At 41.3% G+C, this 21395-nt stretch overlaps 1 protein-coding gene across 2 annotated transcripts in view; it reads right to left on the bottom strand.

Annotated features, from left to right (window-relative positions):
• Rab11fip2 (RAB11 family interacting protein 2) overlaps positions 1 to 13182 on the bottom strand; it is a 39108-nt gene extending 25926 nt beyond the window's left edge. The window contains exons 1-4 of one of the 2 annotated variants that reach the window (XM_041661289.1): positions 12146 to 13182; positions 6578 to 7020; positions 5290 to 5758; positions 962 to 1003 (exon numbers count right to left, since the gene is read on the bottom strand). In XM_041661289.1, coding sequence (XP_041517223.1) covers positions 962 to 1003; positions 5290 to 5758; positions 6578 to 7020; positions 12146 to 12498 — 1307 coding nt within the window. In that variant the 5' untranslated portion in view covers positions 12499 to 13182. The remainder of the gene's footprint in view (positions 1 to 961; positions 1004 to 5289; positions 5759 to 6577; positions 7021 to 12145) is intronic. The other variant, XM_041661290.1, reaches the window with a different exon arrangement.
• Positions 13183 to 21395: the final 8213 nt, after the last annotated feature.

The raw sequence follows: 21395 nt of genomic DNA, 5'->3' as shown, positions 1-21395 counted from the left end.
CACTAGAGAAATCTTCCCTCTGCCAAGGCTTGGCTACCGCAGACTAAGCAGGCACAGCCTCTCTCTCCTCCAGTTTTGTATTCCCTCATGTGCCTCCCTAGTACTGGGATTAAAGGTCTGAGGCACCACCGCCTGGATCTGTTTCTGCATTGATCTGTAGCCCATGTAGCCCAGGGTGGCCTTGAACACACAGAGATCCACCTGCCTCTGTCTCCCAAATCCTGGGGTTAAAGGTGTGTGCCACCACTGCTTGATCTCTAGTGGCTTAGTTTTGCCCTTCTGATCTTTATGCAAGCTTTATTTATTAATACATAAATAAACTATCACCACCACTGGCATGACGCTCAAGAGACTACCCTAAGACCCAGACACATGCATCTGATAGAAATTCCAACTCCTCGACAAATCTGAAAAAATCCAAATGAGGGAAACACCAGGATTCTACTCCAGAGAGCAAGAGTTATTAGCACTGTGAATGTTTTTTGACTCCCCTCCTGCCTGAGTCCAGGGAAGGAAATGGCATATAGCTTACAGCACTCTTGGGGTAGAGGCAGAGAAGCCGCTAAGGAAAGGAGCTTCCCGAGGTGAGTAGGGTGCTAAGCAAAAAGAAAAGCTGGGTAGTAAGAAAAGGCTAAACACTGGTAAGCCTTAACATTCAGAAAGTGTTTAAAATTGCTGTTTGGACCCACACTTCTTCAGCATTTCTGACCTGAGCTTTCTAAAGCAGAACGGAAGGCACCTTGACCCACGGCTCACTTAGAAAGACAAATACCAGTAAGTGTGACTGCATGGGAGCATCTTATCACTCAGTTCTGAGAGCGTCTGTCTTTCAGAGTCCAGCTGGTTGTTTCAGATCTCAACCCTTCCGGGATCCAGGCTCATTTCTGCTCAGCGAGTATGGACGTCAGCACCCTATGTCTGGAAAAGGTCAGGAGATAAAGTGCAGTGTGGTCATGCATACCTGTAATTCCAACAACGGAGAGGTGTTTGAGGCCAGCATGGACTGCAGAGTGAAGGCGTGGAAGTTGAGAAAACAAAAGGCCAGAGAATAAATACTGGTTCTATAGGGCATAAGACACATATTCAACACACTCGCTCTACAGGGCATAAGACACATATTCAACACACTCGTTCTACAGGGCATAAGACACATATTCAACACACTCGTTCTACAGGGCATAAGACACATATTCAACACACTCGTTCTAGCACCAAAATGCACACACAGATGAGCATGGCTGACATTTACAGAGAGAGTCAACAAGACAGAGGTGATGAGACAATGGGGGCAAGCAGAAGCTGCAGAGAAAGATGCTGACGTCGCCTCTGTACAGAACCACAACAGTAACATGCTGACTGCAGGAAACACAACAAACTGGTGGCTTAGGAAGTACTCGGGTGTAATCTCAATGCTTAGAAGGTTTAAGAAGGAGGAGCTCAAATCCAGCCCATCCTGTAATACACAATGAGACTCGGTCTAAAAAGTAACATTGATTGGGTGAACACATCTGCCCATTTCTACTTTTCAGATCATTTATGATCTGTTTTTAAAAACCAGTTATGTATCCGTAGATGTCCCTTGCTTGGGCCCTGTCCCGCAAAAGTCTCTGGTTCCTACCTACTCCCTCAGCTGTCACCCCCTCATACCTGCTCCTGTGGAGTTCCCTGCCTCAGGCCTGCTCCGGCAGAGGTAAGGATGGGACCTGCTGAGCTCTGGCCAAAGGGACAAATGCAGACTCATGACTCCAGTGCTAGCACATGACAACATACTAAGATGGATGGCCCCTACCTCTCCATGTGTGCCTCACTGATCTCTGAAGAAAAATAACAAAGGTGGCACTACAAGAAGGAAGAAGCCTGGCTCCAAAGAAACTGTGTGGGGGATGAGAGACCCCACTCTCCTCTCTAAGAATGTCCCTGCCGAAGCCACTGAGATCTGGAGTTACTAGGATAACCTAGCCTTACCTACCCACATAGATACTAGAAATGTTTGCTCGTGCCATAAATCTTAATTACTGTAAAACTCAGCTTTTTTAAATTAGTCCTGGGGACTTAACCCAAAACCGTGTACACACTAGGCAAGAACCCTTACCAGTGAGTACATCTTTGCACATTTATTTAAACTTTTCAGTTATGAAATGAGATCTCATTAAGTTGCTCAGGCTGCCTCAACCCCCTGACTGCTGGGCTAATAGGTGTATCTGACACACCTCTTACTCTCTTAGATTTTAAAGAGTGTTTATGTAAAAAAAAAAAAAAGGACACACTGACTTCTTGGATCCATTTTTAGTCTATCAGGAAGATCTGCACAGCTCACACTAGGCTGGAGCAGGAGACAGGCAGACGAGAACCATTTCTAGGGCCTAATTTGCTGCCATGTGTGTGTCCAAAGTTTCTAATGTGGACTGTCTGCTAAGCAACACACTGGAGATTACGGTCAAAGAGATGAATGAAATGCAGGCCCTGCCCTTAAATTATCATGAGAGTGGGAGGGAAAAGTAACTACGGCATTCCCTCAGTAGACTGCAGCAGAAAATGCCAAGCCTGGAAACCACTATTGCTCTCCAGCAGTGTGGGAAGGCTTCAGGAAAGCCGAGCAAGGTACCAGGAAGAACATTCCAAGAGTGAACATCAGTGAGGAAGGAACCTTGCACTCTGCAGAATCAGCACAGCAGGCAATCTGGCTAATTTCCTCATCAGATTTTCACAAGGCTATAGGAACAATCTCAAGATGCAAAATGAAATGTATTTTGTGGTTTCCAATGTGTTTTTTTTTAACTGAAGCAGATGTTACATACACAAAAACTAAAACCTTTAACTTCTAAGAATTACGTTCTTAATTACTGAAGATAAAGAGACATAAAGAAAATTCTTCAGTTCTAGTCCCATGCTTAATCACTTCGAGGCTACTGGCATGGTTCCTACAATCCTAGGCATGTCAGTTCACAACCAGTTTCATGACAAGGAACTGTGCTTTGAATTGACTCAGTAGTCTCAAAACCAAGGGTCTCAAAAGTCCAGAAGATCTCTAAGTAAGTTTTACTTAACATACTGGAAAAAGAATTCTTACATGATCAGTGTAGCATCAAAAGCCCTGGTCTGGAGGCTGCTTGATCCAGCTGAGGGATGATACCGCAGGACAGGAATTCTGGACACGCTGCTGGCAATATCCTGTCAGATTCCACCCACACTAAAACTGCTGGCTGTAGACTAGGAACTGCAGCCTTTTTATTTGTCCATTTATATCCAACTGTTTTGTATGTTAGCTGGAGCCACCCATTAATTACAAATGTTTTAATTTATTGGAAAGATGACTCTGATACAGAAAGAGATTTTCAGGAATGTATGTTTTGTCCTCATACCTATGGCCTCATAAACACAAAGAAAAACATCTTAAATTGTTTTAAAAGTCTATTCTTATATACTTGTAATCATAGAATTTAGAATACAGTCCTAATTTTGATAAAAGTAGTATTAATATTAAGTACAACAGAATGAAGCTGAAATCTACTGAAAGCCATGGCAGCCCAAGGCATTAAAGACTTGAGAAGCCTTATTTTTCATATGATAGCATAATTTTGAATTTTTGTTTTCTAACCAGTTCCCCTTTTGTTGCTTTTCATTGACTCTAAAATTACCTGGATTAGCCAATCCCTAAGTTACCTTGAACAATTGTTTTCAACAATTTCCTACAAAAATAAAAATGTTCAGAAACAGGTGAGGCACACTCTATCTACTCCTGTACTTAGGATTTCATGAAATATGAAGGAGACTACACTAAGTATCAGCATGTTACAATAGCACATCAACACTGAACTCTCCAATGGACTATGGATACCACAAAATAAAAATTTGTTTCTCTGAATTATCGTCTATAAAAATAGAGAATGAATATCTTTTTTCTAAAACTACAACAAATCCCCATCTAATAAAAAGAAAACAAATCAACAAAAAAATGAGCACTTCCCTCTGGAAACTTTTAAGAGCAAGAAAGGCCCAAGAGCAAGGCCTACCCAAGTGGCCGTGAGGCTTCATCTTCTGTTTGTAGTGGGACAGAACACAAAGCACTAATCTTAAAGAAAACAATACAGGACAACACATCAAACAAGACAGAGGTCACCTGTCTCTTACCGAAAACTCCTGGGATCCAACATGCTTTAGAGTCCGGTTTGGGGAGATTTTAGAACAGCTACATAGACTTCACATACAAAAAGCCTAAATCTGGAATGTTCCACATCTGAATCGCAAAGTTCCGTTCATAATAAAGGCATTAATACCAATGCCATATTTCTACATAAAACTGGACCAGGCTTCAATCAAGGATTTCAGTCTGAAGTGATGATTACCTATTGGTTCTCTATTTGGCGCCTGGCTTTGTACTATGTACTTATTTATGCATTATTTGCCCTTTGCCTCAAAAGATTGATTTATTTGTGTTCTTCTCCTCAGAAGATGTAGATGCTGAAATCTGGAGGTCATAGGATTACAAAGCAAGGAATCCCACTCAGGTTTATATATTACACATTACAACTCGAGGAAAAGCTCCCAGTATGTGGCAAACACTCTGCTTCTACTGTGTTCTTCCACAGTTACTGAAGTTTTAAGGTTATCTTCACCTTTGCTTGAGGTTCCTGTACCAGGCCCTCCAGCAGTCATGTCTGCACAACTCCTGACTGCTGGAGTAAGCAGCAGTACATATGGAAGGACCAATCTTCATCAGCTGGTTACAGCTATGACTACTTGTCATCTCAGGGCTCTGGCCACCAGATTCCAGAAGAAATTCATGAATAAAAGCTATTTCTGATCATCCATTTCATAAGGACAGTTAACATTTATTACAATATTAACACTCCAGCCAGCATTTGCTAAAGAACAGCATGTTGACTGTTACTGGCCCACTAACACTCTCCAGACAACCCAGGATTTAATCCCTAGGAAGTACCTAGAAACACATTTCTGGATTGAATTCATACCCATGATTTATTCACTCTCACTGGGTCTCATCAAAAGCCAGGCTGTTTTCTTCAAGATCTATCTATGGTGGCTTCTGGGCTCCCATGGGTAGGGGCAGACTAGGGTAAGAGGAAGAAGTCTTTGTCCTTCCAAAGGTAAAACATTCAATTCTAAGGACACATACAAGCAACAATGTATAGGTCTATGATGAATTGCTAGAAAAAATAGGTTAAAAAATAAAATGAATATAAAATATTCATGCATTTAAAATAAATATTTATTACTTTTAAGTACAAGGTTCCCCAAATGGAACACACCCCTCCTTGGTGAGCTTACCTTGACGATGACATTATAGTTGAAGCCCTGAATTTTGCTGTAAACGGATTGGTTGATTCATAATCAAAATAGTCCTGCCGGTTTTCATTAAACGCACTAGGTGATTTTAAGTCACAGGGGCTATCAGATCCCCCATTGTTCAGCTTCTCAGATCTTCTACTATCTTTCTTCCCGGTCACTCTTTCAAAGAGGCTCACTTTCTCTCTTTTCTCTCTCTTATTTTCTTTCCTTACCTCAGCTGGTTTTGAAAATAAATTCACACTGCTGTCCCAGGGCTCACTGCTTTCTTCAAATGGATTCTTCTTCCTTGGCAGTGTTGCAAACTTTTGGGGTAACGAGGCAGTCACGTTTGTAAATGGGTCACTCTGTCTTCCAAAGGAGGGTTCGCCTTCGTCCACAGTGCTGCCACGCTGGTTCAGTTTAGAAGTATCAAAGCTTAGTGTTCTTCGGTGTGGAGACTTGAGACTCCCTACAAACAGGTTTTTTTTTTTTTTTGCTATTAGTAGGTGATGGGTGACATATGCTATTAAGCTATCTGACACTTCTGCTGCTTCAGAATGAGAGCAATTAGCTAAAGATATTAACCGTCAAAATAGTCAAAACAATCTTAAAATTAGGTGAGGGATATGATGAAGTAGATAGGTAATACAGTGTATTGTGAGGCAATTAGTATCATACTGCTTAGAAACCAACATACAAGAAAAGTACAAGGTCAACCCAAAGGATCTGCTGTCAATGACCATGCTGGCAAGTCTTAAACTTTTACATCATTAGAATCAAATTTACTTTCCTCGGGATATAGATATTCTTTCTAGGAACACGTAAACAGAATGGAATACACACTGCACTGTTTTTTGTTTTGTTTTATGGTGTGTATGTGGATGTCTGTGGAGGCTATAAGGCAACCTTTACTGTCATTCCTCAGGAACTACCCATCCTGTTTCTTGTTTCGCTGGTGTGGAATCTGTCAAGAAATCTAGGTTGGCTGGGCAGGGAACCCCGGGGATCCACCTGCTCCACCTCTTGGGCACAGGATTACAAGCCTGCACCACCACCTGCCTTGCCTTTTTTATGTGGGTTTTGGAGACCGAACTCAGGTCCCCATGCTTTCAAGGCAAGCGCTTTACCAACCTAGCACTGCTACAAGCTTTTGAAAAGGAGAAATGACAGAGAAAAAAAAGAAAAAGGCCAGGCCATGAGAGAAGATTAGGATTCATTTCATTATCACCTATACTATAAACACAAATACACAAAATATAGGGAGTATAAAGAAATAAGTGCCACTTACCGCTTTCTGGAACAACTCCAAAGGAATCTATCTGGCGACTGAGAAGATGTGTCGGGCCAACAGCACTGGATTTCAGTTTCTCACAAGATAAATGGGACCCAGTTAAATCAGACATAGAATGGGCAGATGAGAGCCGCTGAGGACCCAAAAGAAAAGGCTTTTTTGGTTTAGATTTCATCTGTATTTCACTGCTTGGAAATTCAGTACTGGCATCAGGCATGTGCGTGCTTGGAACAATTGCAGAAGATGTATCAGAAAATGTCCCGTCATTTTTTCTCCCTTTCATCTTATCTTTTAATTTTGCAAAAGGCGATCTTGTCTTATCCTTCATTGATAAGTCAAACATACTTGCTGTCATATTGTTTCTCATAAACTGAATATTGACCTTTATCTCACCCCTGTTTTTGATTCTCTTTCCTTGTTTGGATTCTAATCTGAACCACCTTCAAAAGAAGAGAAAAAGTTGGTTGTAACATATAATGGTAATAGCAAACTCTGTTATATCCAGGCATATTTTTAAGTAAAGTGACTAACCATCAATCTACACATTGAATAAGAACGAGTCAACCACAAATTTCTAATTTAACTCATTGTTTAAAAAGAAAACAAATCAAACAAACAAACTGGTCCTAGTTTCTGTAGAGTGACACACACCAAAGGAATGCGCCTTTGGAAAGTTTATAAAGGGTTTTAGATAAACTTCCCCCTCATAATTCAAAAATCATCATCAAAAAATTCTTATCAACAATAGCTAATTATGCTTCCATATGGGACAAGTGTTACTAATGGCCTAAGGTTATGTTTAACATTCAAAGACACTGAGCCAGGAACTTATAAATTCGTCACTCCTTAGTATTTCTGAGTACCATAAAATGACAAATAATGATGACATTTAAAAAATACTTAATACCCATTCCAAAATATGACTTATAGTAAAAGAATTATATAAATAATTGGGATAATACATAGTGTGCTGATCATCAAAACTCCAAGTACCAGTACTTATATTCATATAAAATGGATCTAACTAAGCCTTTTCCTGAATAAATTATGGAATGGGAATAAAATGTAAAGAGTGATAAACAACAAATCTTGTGAAGTTTTCAAAGAATAAAAAGATCAAATAATTCCTGCCAGAAAGCTATTGACTCTGCTAAATAAAAAGGACTTTACAAACAAAGCTGGCCCCGGCTTACAGGAACTTCCGTCCTGCATCACACAGCCAATTTCCAAGTGAACAATATAAGAAGCAGGGTTTATGTTGGTTTTGTTTATAGTATTTTTATCCATCAGGAATCTTCCAGTTGTTGGTGTCACCAGCGGTCACTTCACAGGGCAAACAGCCTGAACCTGCACACGCTCCCCAGGGTTCTCATCATCGAGCCACGGAGTCGGATCCCCTTTCTGAAGACATGCTGCTGTTTTAATACAGCTTGAGTAGAGTGCAATGAATTTTACTACAAAGCAACTCTGACCTAATTTTATATTACTTTTTTTTCTTGTTGTTTGCCAACAGGATAGCTAAAAGATGGTTAAATTTACTGTACCTCAAGCCAAAGACTAGCACACAAACAGGACAGAGAGCCGACAAACAACCTATAGCAGCTCCATGAAGGTGCCATGCTTCCTTATTGAACTGGAATGACTCAATCAATTAAGACATATCATACTGATGCCAAAACAAACTGTTTCTTACAATAGAACAGTTTATGATAGAAGGCACTCCTAAGACCCTGAACTAAGAAAAGGTTAAACAATGGCTAACATCTAAGCAGGACTGGGAATAAGAAAGCAGCAATGAACTGCAGAATGGAACACACCAAACACAAGCATGAGCTCTCAGAACACCTCCAAATGAGGCAAAGCTATACATCCCGGAATTAACTTAGAGTTTTGGAAAAGAGAGCCATTTTCAATAGTCTGAGAAATTCTTCTGATGGGTGATACCCAAGAAATACTCTAAAATCTCAGGCTATGTGAAAAATGAGCAAACACTCTTTATAAGAATGCACCTCGCCACGCACACACAAACAAGCAACAAAAGCATGTATGTGGAGTTTACAACAATTTGATAGAACCCAAGTCAAGGACAATATATCCCCAAAATGGAAGGGGGCAAAAGGTGGTCAAAACTCACAGAAGTTTGGAAATAAGAGCAAATGGATTATCTACTTTAACACCCTTATCTGGGGATGAAGAAACTGAGGCCGGGAGGATGACAAGCCATTTCCCCAAGTCAGATGGAAACCCATGAGGAAAACATCTAAAGCCGATGAGAAACATCTGCAGAAAATACAAGCTCGTTCTTACTTGATGAAGCACACGTGTTAATAAGGTTAACCACATGGCTGCCACACGTTATGGAACACTGTATTTAACCAGAAAGGGGGGGGGGGGGTTCTCTCATCCAAGAGAGCTCCTTGAGGAAAGCTTGCTTTACACTAAAATGTCACTCTACTTTTTACTTTTAGAACTATTTTCAAAAAATCAGTAAGAGTCAATTCCAAACACACATGCCTTGCACCATTTTGGTTTTACTGGGAAACTCTATACACCTATGCAAGATTTAAAGAATAAAACAATGCATTTGAATCCAAGTAAGTGTAAATGGATTTTTTTTCCCCTTTCTCTCCCTATAGAAACAAAACAACAACAAACAAAATGAAACCCTGCAAAGAACTCTGATAAACACACTGATTTAAAGGGCAGGCCTGACAAGTAACTTTAGCTATTCTGTTTTGAAACTGACCTTAATGAGAACTTCAAGAATCCTGGAATAGTGTTTGTTTTCCCAGGCTTCAAAGGGACAAATGAAGACACAGCACTTGGGAGTTGCTGGATTAATGCCTATTCTTCTCCACCTCTGGAGTGCTGGGTTGTAATGGTATATGGCTTCTGTTCAATTTTCAGTGGGCACAGGTCCATGTCCAAAACTGCCACACATGTGGGAATGATTCCCAAGCAATCGGTGCTGTGTGGTCAGAAATGGGACAGGACTGGCAATAAGGAGGCCAGAGGCCAGGAGGCAGGTGCAATGCAGGCAGGCAGACAGACAGACACATACACACACACACACACACACACACACACACAAACACACACCCTAAAATCTACATATGTCCAACTCATACCTAACTCTAGGTACTCTGATATTACTAATTTTTGAGAACATTAAGAAAAAAGACACCACCAACATAGCTTATTTTTAAAAAAATCAATGGATATTTCATAATAGCATCAACGAGTTTCCCATTCTATGATTAAACATTGTGCTATTTCCATAAATCTTATGCCAGAACCAACCCAGACATCTATTAAAAGAAGGCAAATGCAAAAGTTCTCTGCTCAAAGGATTTGACTCAAGCCCTTCCCCCTTCATATATATATACATATATATATAGTTGAATATATTCAAAGTAGAAAACTAAGTTAAAACAATTTTAAGCACAATACTATTTGCCTCTCATGGCACAACTGGAAAGTGTAAACACGGTCTTTTCACTATCAAAAAGTACAAAGTGTCACACCCAGCAGTTCCACGGGACATCTCAATCAGCTGGTAGCCTTCATCACTCATTCCACTTTTCCAGAAAGCACTTGGGAATATGCTGACAAGATTTAGCAATGTGCAGAATATTAAATACCTTTCTTTTAATACACTGGTGGCTCAAGTCTGTCTCTTACTGGGCCACATGTGCAGCTGGGCTGGAAAAGGAAGCTATTAAATATATTAAAAATCTAGAAATATTACCAATAAAGATGCCTCATCAAATACACAGTTCCCATTTAGTCACCCACACAAAATATTAAGGGCTTAATACCATGTGAAAATCCCTTTGGATGCAGTGACATCACAGCTCTGTTGAGAGCATTTCAAAGCATCCCCCTCCAAAAGCTCTCCTTAGTTTTATAGACAGACTGCGATATTAGAGATTGTTCATGGTCTACTTTATTGTAACTGCAGAGCTGCCAAAGATAGAAATAAAACAAGAAATTGTAAAAGGCTATTTCGTTCTCAGGATCTTTGTATACACACTTGGGCCTACTTAAATTTGGAGAATTTACATTTGAGAGGTCTGTAGTATATTATCATTAATATTAAAATTACTGTTTAAAGCATGCTAAGAAATCTGAAGCTGTGGATACTTAAAAGCTCAGAGTCAAAACACTTTATAGAGCTTATACTAAATCACTCCCAAACTGACAATTTGGGACAAATTATTTGGTTATTATTCATTTTCATTTTAAATATGATGAAAAAACTTTCAGAAGAAAGTAAAGGCTACTTGTTAAATATCAAGAAGTTTAAAATCATTAAATATACAACTTAAACTTTTTCTCCTCTCCTCGTTGAATATTTACCTTTTGTTCTTCTTGTATTCCTAGTATTTTACCTTACATACACTAAGTCTTAGGTAAAGACTTGATTCAAACGAAACAAAAACAATTCCTATTAAGTGAAGTCTGCTGGCAGGTTTTACAAGAAAACAAAAAAAGATGACTATTGTTTAAATGTAAGAAATCAACATGAACCTAAAATTACCATTGTAAAAAGGTGCTCTGAAGGGTAGATAAACTTGCACCAGGACTGGAAAACAATGGAAAAGTGAAGTCCTCTGGTGAGTTCCTTCCTCCCTCCCTCCTCAAACTCATCTCAGTGAGTCTTCAGACCAGGAAAGCATGTTACTGTTAAAGATGCAGAAAGAGACCCACCTTTCCAAACACGCTACTAGTTTCAGCTTAGAACATATCCTGGTGTTGATGTGTACTCTGGTTTCTGAAGTCTGTCTAACTGAGGCTTGAAAGTTCTGTTTAAAAAGCCATGTTTTCATGGAAGAAGCCATTAAATCACTGCATCGCCAGACTTTAATCACTTCTCCAATCTTACAACGGTTAATTCGGTCTAAACACACCAGCCTTGCCGATCTGATTCTTTAGTAAACAATAGCCCCACTATACTGCATATTCAAAGGGGAAAAATGTCAGTGGGCTCAAGACTGAAGATGTTTGTGCAGACTTCCAACCCCCCCCCCCCTTTTAACAACTTTCTGCTCTATCAAGAAGTACCGACCCTGAAAACTGGTGGGGCAAAAATAAAGGCCAACTGTTTACAATGATGAAATACAGAGTTCTAAAATCAGGAATTTATCTTTTGACAGCCCTTATTAGTAATTTATCTCTTAACAGTGCTCAGCAAACATAGACCATAGACCATTACATGCATAGATTTAATCTTCCAATTTTCTAGTTCATGCTCTAGGCCTCTTATTAAAAAGTATTTCTTAAAATCCACTATACTATATCCCATGATGAGCTGCTTACCTCACACAGAAATGAGAAAAATAACAGATCACTAATAACTCTACTTTAATATATATATATATATATATATATATATATATAATTTCACAGCAAAGGGTATTTTTCTTCAAAGTCATGCAAATAGAAGTGCTTAAAACTGGATCTTATTTCAATTCCAAAGACCAATGCCTCAAACATACTATGTTCAAGAACAAGTATATCCATATATTTAAGTGCCCAACATTCAAGACAAATTATATAACTTACTCTGTTTTCCTTCTTTGTTTGTCCTCAAAGATGTCATTGAGATTGATTGCCACCTGCCCTAAAAACTTATCCAGTCCCACTAGGGACCTGTGCATCACTATAAGAAAAAGAATGTATTTCTCTGGGTTGCCCTGCATAAGCAACCCAGGCAGCTCAAAGGAGGCCTCCTCCTTCCAGACCGGCTCCAGCGTTTTCTCGGCTACGGATGTAGAGTACTTTTCTTTGCCCAACTGAATTATGGTGTATGTGTCATTGGTGCCACTTTTGCCTTTCGGCTTCAGATCTTTAGCTTGGAGCACTGTGACCTGCACGTGGGTTGGAAACCACTTTTGGGCTTGCTCGGACAACATCATTCTGGGATTTTGTTTTTTGTCACGTTTTTCGGTTTTGTTGTTGGGTTGGTTTTTTTTTTTTTTCCTCTGCAGAGTTCAGAAGTGCAGGCAGTGCCCCTCCCGCAGGGAGAGCCCGATTCCCAGATCACTGCATCCTTCAGGGCACGACAGCAAGCTTAAAGGGAATTGGGGGGGACGGGGAGGAGGTTGCCCCAAGATCCCTACGGGCTAATGTCAAAGTGACCGGCGCGGACGGCCGGGGGACGCCGCCGCTGCGGGGGTCCCTTTCTCCCGCAGAAGCACAGGGGGCCACATCACCTGGCCGCCCGCCCGGTCCAGGCCTCCGCGCGCAGCCGGACGCCGCCTCGCGTCGCCACCGTCCCCGGGCCTGCGCCCCTGCGGCCCGGCCTCCTCCCCGAGCGGCCCGGCTCCTCCTCCGACCCGGCTGATACGAACCGAACCGTTGGCGGCCCGCGGGGCCTGGCTCCCTCCGCCCGCTCAGCCTCGCCTCGGCTCCTCCCACCCCTGAGAGCGGCGGAGGCCTGGGCGAGCGGGGCGGAAGCCGCCGCCGTGTCCTGGATCGGGACGCGGGGGAGACCCCGGCGGCGGCACGGGGCGAGGCCTGGCTCGGGGGTACCCGCGGCTCCTAGCACCCGGCGCGCGGCCGCCGCGCCACTTCCGGGTTGGCCGTCTCCTCCATGTTGAGCCCCCGGCTGCGCGAGGGGCGGGACCGGGCGGGGTTGGGGGTTAGCGCCGCCCTGGTTGCCGTGACGACGCGGCGGCGGGGTGCGGGACGCGGAGGCTGGGGCGTGCGCCCTAGACCGTGGGCGCCGGGGTGCAGGCCTGGCGGTTGCTGAGCTCGCTCGGGATGTGTCAGCGCGCCCAGGCCGACAGCAGGATTCTGAGAGGCGGCACTGGGTCCTGCACAACGCCTGCACTTGGGAGAGAACCAGTTTTCATATTGGAAAGCCAGACTCTGTCTGGGCTGTGTGCTCTGTGCCTGGCCCAGCCCTGGTGTCCTTAGCTAGTGATGCCGCAGATAGCTCTTCTTCAATGGCAGATGCACATTTCATCCAGCTAGTCTCCATCCGTCTTGAAGAGGAAACTTTCTACTGCCCAAAGGGACCTCCTGAGCACAGCCGGAAAGCGAAGGGAGCATATAGATTCCAAAGCTACCATTGCTTCATAAAGATCATAGACTCTTTGGGGTGGCATCAGAAGATCTGGTTCTGTCCCCCATGCCGGCCACCATGATTCTCTGTGAACTATTTAGTCGTTTTCGTTCCTTGAGTCCCACTTTTATACACCGATGAAGCACGTCTCTCCATGGTCTCCAATCTAGGTTGTGAGCATGGTGTCAAAAGCATTCCTTGAGCATTCTTGAGTGCTCCTAGAGACCAAGCCCCTACTTCATGGGTAGAGAGGACTATTGTGTGATCCTAAGTGGCGCTTTCCCTCCAACACTGTGAATGTCTGCCATTCCTGCTCTTTCTATCTCAGGAGACACTTAGATACTACCTCTGCTGACTATTTCCACCCATGTCATCCTAGGGATTAAATTCTTTGGACTGCCAGGCACTATGTCCAGCCTGCGGCCAACAATGGCTATGAATGTGGCCAAACACATTATAAACTTACTTACATCTTATGCAACTATTTAACTTCATTGTGCTGTTCTCCAGGGAGAACTTTGGAGAGAGATGACCACATCTTGTAGCTATGTCAAAAGGATGGACATTCCTAAAGGCCTTCAGAGAACTAAGCATTAGTAGGCAAGCTAGCCAATCTGTTATCTAAATGCTTTTTCTCCCTTTACAGGACTAATTTTGAGAAATAAAACAAATGATAAGTTGGAATGTGCTTTTTCAAACTTAAAATGGCCATAAACTATTAAGTATTGTGTTTCCTATTTTCGGGAAAGTTTTAAAATTTCTCTTATTTCCAGGCAGAGTTTCCAACCCTGGGAGACAGTGTTTGAAAGGCCATGTGTGCAAAGAACACATCACACAGAACAAAACCATCACACTGCGTGCATCGCATCTGGATCCCAGAGTGGACAGTTGTCAAGTTTGAAGGAAAATATTCTCGGGGTTTTATAAAGGGTGCATTGGAGCAGTCAGTGGTGGAATTTCACCAGCATCTCTAGAGAGAAATAATTTGACACCTGAAACTTGCAGAAAAACACAATAAGCATCTTGAAATCCAATTTGATTAAATTTAGAAGTTTTACAAGCTATATTTTAAAGGCCTCACAATTCTATTACAGGTTGTAATTAAACAATAGGCAAGTAATTATAATAATGGATGCATGTTCTTAAAGAGCTTAAAATGTTCGGTAAGCTTTATTAATGATATAATATAATATAAACTTGTTTACAAGCATTATTCCGAAACTCATCGCTGAAATACAGCCATCTCTAGGGTGGAAGTTGGCTGCAATAGTTCACAGCAACACAACAACAAACTCCAACACAAAGCAGAGAATGCTCTAAAGGCAAGAGCCGAACAACTGAAAGTGTTATCCTCGCTTCTATCACATCTAACGCTGAATTTTCTCAAAATCTAGGTAGAGACAAATATACTATCTAGCAAGATCAGAAATCATGGGGTAATAATTTTAAGTCAGAATAAGAAAATAGCATTATTTTGCTCCCTGGGGAAGCAAACGCACAAACCATAAGAGTCAAAGTCCAGAATTGCAGCATAAAAGGGCAGTAATTTCCTAGAGTGATTCTTTTTTTATTGCATCACTACGTTCAGAATGTAAAAATAGGCCAGCTGAGCCAAGTATATGGTTGGCTCATATGGAAAAATAATAGTATTTATATAAGAACTGAGATCAAAGTGATCTACCAAAGTGTTCAGGTTTCTTTCTGTGTTTTAAAAATGATTTTTACCACTTTTAAGATGTGTGTATGTATAGTTATTTTTAAAGATAGAAAGACCCTATGAGTGAATAAGGGCAACCCCCAAATTGAACACAGCTACTTATTTTTTTTTTCCTTCTAATGACATGTACAGAAATCTTTAGTACAATCCCAAAAACAAGGGCTTGAGTTAAAGGACATATTTTATAGGAGAAAAATGTTGAAAATTCTAATTTAATACTATTTGCCACTATCCAACACACGCACACACGCACACGCACATGCACGTGCACACACACACGCACACATACCACCAGAAGATTTCACAGATGAAAACAGTTAGCAGGTACTGTGCCTTTCAGGACATTCTCATGAGGGAGTTCATTCCAAGAGCTACAGATTTTCCCACTGAACATCAGCATCTCTAAACTCACATCTTGCAGATCTCCTGTAGGACAATTATGAACCTCTGTGTTTAAATAGCCCACTGGGTCCAGCGTGTTAATGCTTCAGTATGCATTATGTAATGGGTGTGTTAATTATTTTCCAGATGGAGATGCAGAAGCCAAAGGGAAGCAAGAAGCTTTTCCAAGGTATTAGTAAAACCTTCAAACTTCTAATACACACACACACACACACACACACACACACCTGAAGTGAATCTGAAACCTATTGTGTACATCAAAGACCATGAATTATATTATCAATGTGTAAATAAGTATTCCCACAGTTAAAACAAAGAGCTAGAAAAAATGACTCTGTGCATAGAGTACCTGAGCTTGATCCCCAGAACCCACGTCTGAAAACCAGTGCAGGAAACAGAGACAGCAAAGACAGACAGATCCTGAAGACTCACTCCTGAAGCCAGCCTAGCCCAATTAGTGAGTTCCAGGTAAAAGAGAGACACCTTTTCTTTACAAAAATCAAGTTGGTTTTGTTTGTCAGTTAATAAATGGAAGGAGGGAAAGGTAAATAAATAGCACCAAGAAAATGGAACTTGACTTGACCACGGGCCTCCACATGCACCTGCACATACCTGTACACTCATGGACATTGGCACACAAACATATGTGCACAAACTCATAAACACATGCACACACACACACACACACACACACACACTACCCTTTTTAAAAGACATTAATTTGGCAAATTGAAGTCTAATTGCCAGGAAGTAGTATTGAGAGTTTAGGGGATGATTTTGTCTCATATTCATCACTGGGCTGATTAATCAGTCTTGTGAGGTTGTGAGGTCTCAGTCTGTGATACATGAGAAGCAATGTGCTATGTAGTGTGCAAATCCTGAGCCAGAAGCCTGGGTCTGAATCGCACATTTGCCTGTCTTCAGGAAGGAAATTGCCTTCTCAGAGCCATCTGTAAGATCAGAATCTGTCCTAGCAAGCACCAGGGCATCCCCTCAAAGCCACAACTCCAGCTCGTCCAACTGTAGCACAGAGAAGCAAATTGAATTCTAATTAACTAATTGGGTGCAGAAAATACACTAAAGCAGACTTCCTTTCTATGTAATTTATTAATCATGGATCCTCTAATTTGGAAGGAATATGTGTATATATGTATGTCTGTATATATTCAAGATGTCCCATGTATTCTCTCCCCCAAATGAAAGCAGTTAATGATCAGAGAATGATGGAGGAAGGTCATTGGTTAAATAAAAAGAAACTGCTTGGCCCTCATTGGTTAGAAGATAGGTGGGAGGAGTAAACAGAACAGAACGCTGGGAGGAAGAGGAAGTGAGCTCAGACTCCACAGCTCTCCTCTCGGGGGCAGACGCCTCAGAGAGATGCCATGCTCCGCTCTCCCGGGCAGACGCATGCGATGAAGCAAGCCGCCAGGTTAGACATGCTGAATCTTTCTCGGTAAGACCGGTGCTCACAGATTATTAGAGATGGGTTGATCGGGATGTGAGAATTAGCCTGTAAGGGCTAGAGCTAAAGGGCCAAGCAGTGTTTAAATGAATACAGTTTGTGTGTTGTTATTTCGGGGCATAAGCTAGCCAGGCGGCTGGGGTGCCAGGGACGTAGCCCTGCTGCCCCATATTACTACAAGAGAAAGGAAGCAAATGCAGCTCTCATTAATTGGCCCTGCATGAGGAAATGACACCAACGGCTCAAGACTTGGAAGAAATTGCATATAGGGCAAGCAGTCTTGAAAAGTCTTAAACTTTTTCTTGTAGACATCAATATAACTTCTGTTATCGGCAGCTTCTTTGAACTGGGACAACGTGCTGGGGACGGTACGAATCTGTGGGGCAGAGTACACATTCGCACGCAACAACACTTCATGTAGAAGATTTTCCATTTCTTGTTTATGACCTCAAAATATTATGTTGGACAACCTTTGTTCCCTTAACCAAATAGATGCATATGAATTCATAGGACAGGAATGTATTTATATCAACTGTTATATGGTGTTGGATAAGATGGGTAAACCCCATTTGATCTTTTGTCCTTCCAAAGAACATTTAAATTGTTTCCAATTTTTCAGCTATCATAAACAACAGTCCATAGATATGCAACTTGTCTCCTTATGAACTGTGCAAAGAGAGGGATTTTTATAACAATACCTCTTTTTAAAAATTATATATTTTTGGTTACTTAGTTAGCTAGTTATTTTTGTGGGGAACATACCACAGCACACACTTGGAGGTCAGAGGACAGCTTGCAGGAGTTAATCGTCTCCTTCTACCATGTGGGTCCCAGGGACTGAACTAGATTGTCTGACAGACACCTTTTCCATGGTGCCATCATGTTTGCTGTGAGTATCTGTTTTTTTCTATAATTTTTCAAACTTATTTTTAAAAATCTATCTTTTCTCATTTTACATGCCAAATCCACTTCCCACTTCCTTCCTTCCTCCTGCTCCCTCTACCTTCCCCACCCCACTATCTCACTCCCAATCCACTCCTCAGAGAGGGGTAAACTTCCCACGTGAGAAGAAACCTTCAATGCAAGGGCAGAGGGGACCACTTCCTAAATATAACCCCAGGATCACAGACGCTGAGAGCAACAATAAATAAATGGGACCTCCTGAAACTGAGAAGCTTCTGTAGAGCAAAGGACATGATCAACAAGACAAAGTGGCAGCCTACAGAATGGGAAAAGATCTTCACCAACCCCACATCAGAGGGTTGATCTCCAAAATATTTAAAGAACTCAAGAAATTAAACATCAAAATATCAAATAATTCAATTAAAAATGGGGTACAGATCTAAAAAAGAATTTTCAACAGAAGAATTTCAAATGGCTGAAAGACACTTAAGGAAATGTTCAATATCCTTAACCATCATGGAAATGCAAATCAAAACAGTTCTGAAATACCATCTTATACCTGCCAGAATGGCTAAGATCAGAAATACCAATGACAGCTAATGCTGGAGAGGATACGGAGTAAGGGGAACACTCCTCCATTGTTAGTGGGAATACAAACTTGTACAACCACTCTGGAAATCAGTATGGCAGTTTCTCAGAAAATTGGGAATCAACCTACCGCAATACCACTTTTGGGCATATACCCAAAGGATGCTCAACATTACCACAAGGACACTTGTTCAACTGTATATAGCAGCATTATTTGTAATAGCCAGAACCTGGAAACAACCTAGATACCTCCTGAACCGAAGAATGGATAATATCTGTTTCCTAGCAGCAATGGAGCTTGTGACTGACAATGAGAAAAGCCTATAGACCCACACATCAGAAGGTCTGAGTTATACTCCTGGGTCTACAACGCTCTCATGTGTAGGCCTGGCAAACCATCATCTCCCTGTGCCTCAGCCCTTCTAACTGCAGAATTCTCAAAGTCCTACTTGCTGAAGTAATAATTATTGTTTTTGCCAAACAGTGAAATTATTTCTCTTCCAATTTCCGCTGTCTCATCATGAGCCACCTTAAATTCTTCAGAATGTTACTGCTTCCATTTATTTAGGTAGAGCTTAGCAATGATTGGAATCTTGATTATTACTGAAAGTATTATCAGAGTGATTATGCTGGCAAGATGGCTCAGCGTAAAGTAGTTGCTGTACAAGCCTGATGGCCAGAGTTCAATCCCCGGAACCGAGTCAGGTGGAAGGAGAGAACAGACGCCATTAAATTGTCTTCTGACCTTCACATGTATGCACACACACACCAAAAGTAAATAAAATTTGAAAGGACTGGCTCATTGTTCTTGTACTTTGTTTTAAAAAATAATTTTATAAGCAGGACATTTTATGATCTGAGTGAAATGAATTTCTAGGATATGGGTTATTTTGGAGAGCTTTTAGCTGACAGGCTACTCTCAAAGCCTGCAGTGGCTTTGTTCCTCGCCCTACAGGTCCTTTTTGCATTTCTGTTTACTGAATCTTCCAAGGTATTTGTTACATTTTTTTTCTTATTTCTTACATTTTATATATAGCCTGGTGGAGAAGCTATTTTGAGGAACAGGCCAAATTTTTCTTGTTCCAGGGTCAGATTTCAAACCATCTCTCCTGAAGCAATTTTCAACTGAACCGAACAGTGACTTGGTCCGCCTGAGGGTTTGATAACAAACATATTTGAGCTCAGTAGCACATGCTTATCCTTTTGCACATCCTGTGTCGGGTCGCTTTCGGAGCACATGCTATTGAAAACTTCAACTACAATCATCCTGTAGCCATCAGAAGGATCATAGACCATCTGGATAGCCAAGATTAAACACAAGATTTTCTTCAGTGTTGTTCATTTCAAGATAAGACAGGACACTTGGAAAGCAGCTCCTCCATATCTTTTCAACAACTCTTGTACCTCAATTGACTGTAAACATTACCTGAGCATCCTTGACGTGATGCCAGGGCCTAACTCTGCTTCAGTGAGAGCGCGGAGATCAGCAAAGATAAGTGACTGATTTGCAGGCCGTGGTATTCTCCAGAAAGCAGAGGTCTGGACTGTGATGTTTGGCATCCATAAATGGCAGAGAGACCGAAGGGTATTAATGGACATTATCCATGGAAAAAGAACCATCTAGGCCTTCACTAACCCCTTCTGCTTCCATGACAAAAAAAAATGAAATGCTAATTGGCTGTCTTCTGTGAAAAAATGTTGGGTTTCGTTCAGGAGATCAAAGCAGACCCTCTACCTCAATCAGCATTAAACATTTGTTGCAGAACAGAGAACAGTGCTGGATGGAAAAGTCTTTTATAAACAGAAAGAATTTATTAACTATGAAATTTTTCATAGGTTCAGGTTTGTATCTATTAAATACGGATGCATTAGTATTCACAAATTTTTCTCAAGCATCAATATTTGCTTAAAATGATATGAGTTGAACAGATTTAAAAAGCAAGAAAATTCTAGTTTGCCATCATTCAAACTGTATCAAAGCCCACTCAATTTTATAAGGAAAGGCACTTACAGAATCAAAACCTAGCTCGGTGGCTATGTAGATAAATCCTTGTGAAGGGCTGAAACTGATGTCTGTTGCAAAACCAAAGAAAACACTATAAAATGAGGCTAAATTTAAATGTATTCTGGGAAGGCAAACCCGGTGCTTTCTTGGAAACACATGCCTTAACAAGCTCATGCAGTTATAAGGTTGATAATGACTTGATAACAGCTTATGCCGTTTATACCTCTCTCATTCCTAGTAATTGGCAGTGTCTGGTGACCTTCTGGTTTCAGGCCAGTGCAAGGTGAGCTATGCTTAGAGTCTCAGATAAGGAAAGCCAATGTGGAAAAAAAAAATCAGTTCCCACTTTCCTATTTCAAAGTAGACAAGAAGAAAAGAGGTAATGGCCAGAGTTTTGCAATAAGTAATGTGAAGGCTAAGGAAAAAGAATTGCCTTTTACTGCGTGGTGAGTAAGTTCAAGGCCAGCCTGTACTTCCAGGAAAGATCCAGTCTGGGGATGGGCCAGAGAATGTAATCAAAAAGAGGCAGGTTAGACAAAGATTCCTCTGCAGGGTAAAGAATAGATTGATAAAGATCAAGATATCGGTATCAAGATAGATAGATATAGATAGATAGATAGATAGATAGATAGATAGATAGATAGATAGATAGATAATAGATAGATAGAT

Source organism: Microtus oregoni, unplaced genomic scaffold, assembly GCF_018167655.1.
Source record: "Microtus oregoni isolate MIOR12 unplaced genomic scaffold, Mior012 000012F_ref0000307, whole genome shotgun sequence".
NCBI lineage: Eukaryota > Metazoa > Chordata > Mammalia > Rodentia > Cricetidae > Microtus > Microtus oregoni.
Note: the sequence above shows the minus strand (reverse complement) of the source record. Positions and strands in the feature narration are given on the sequence as shown.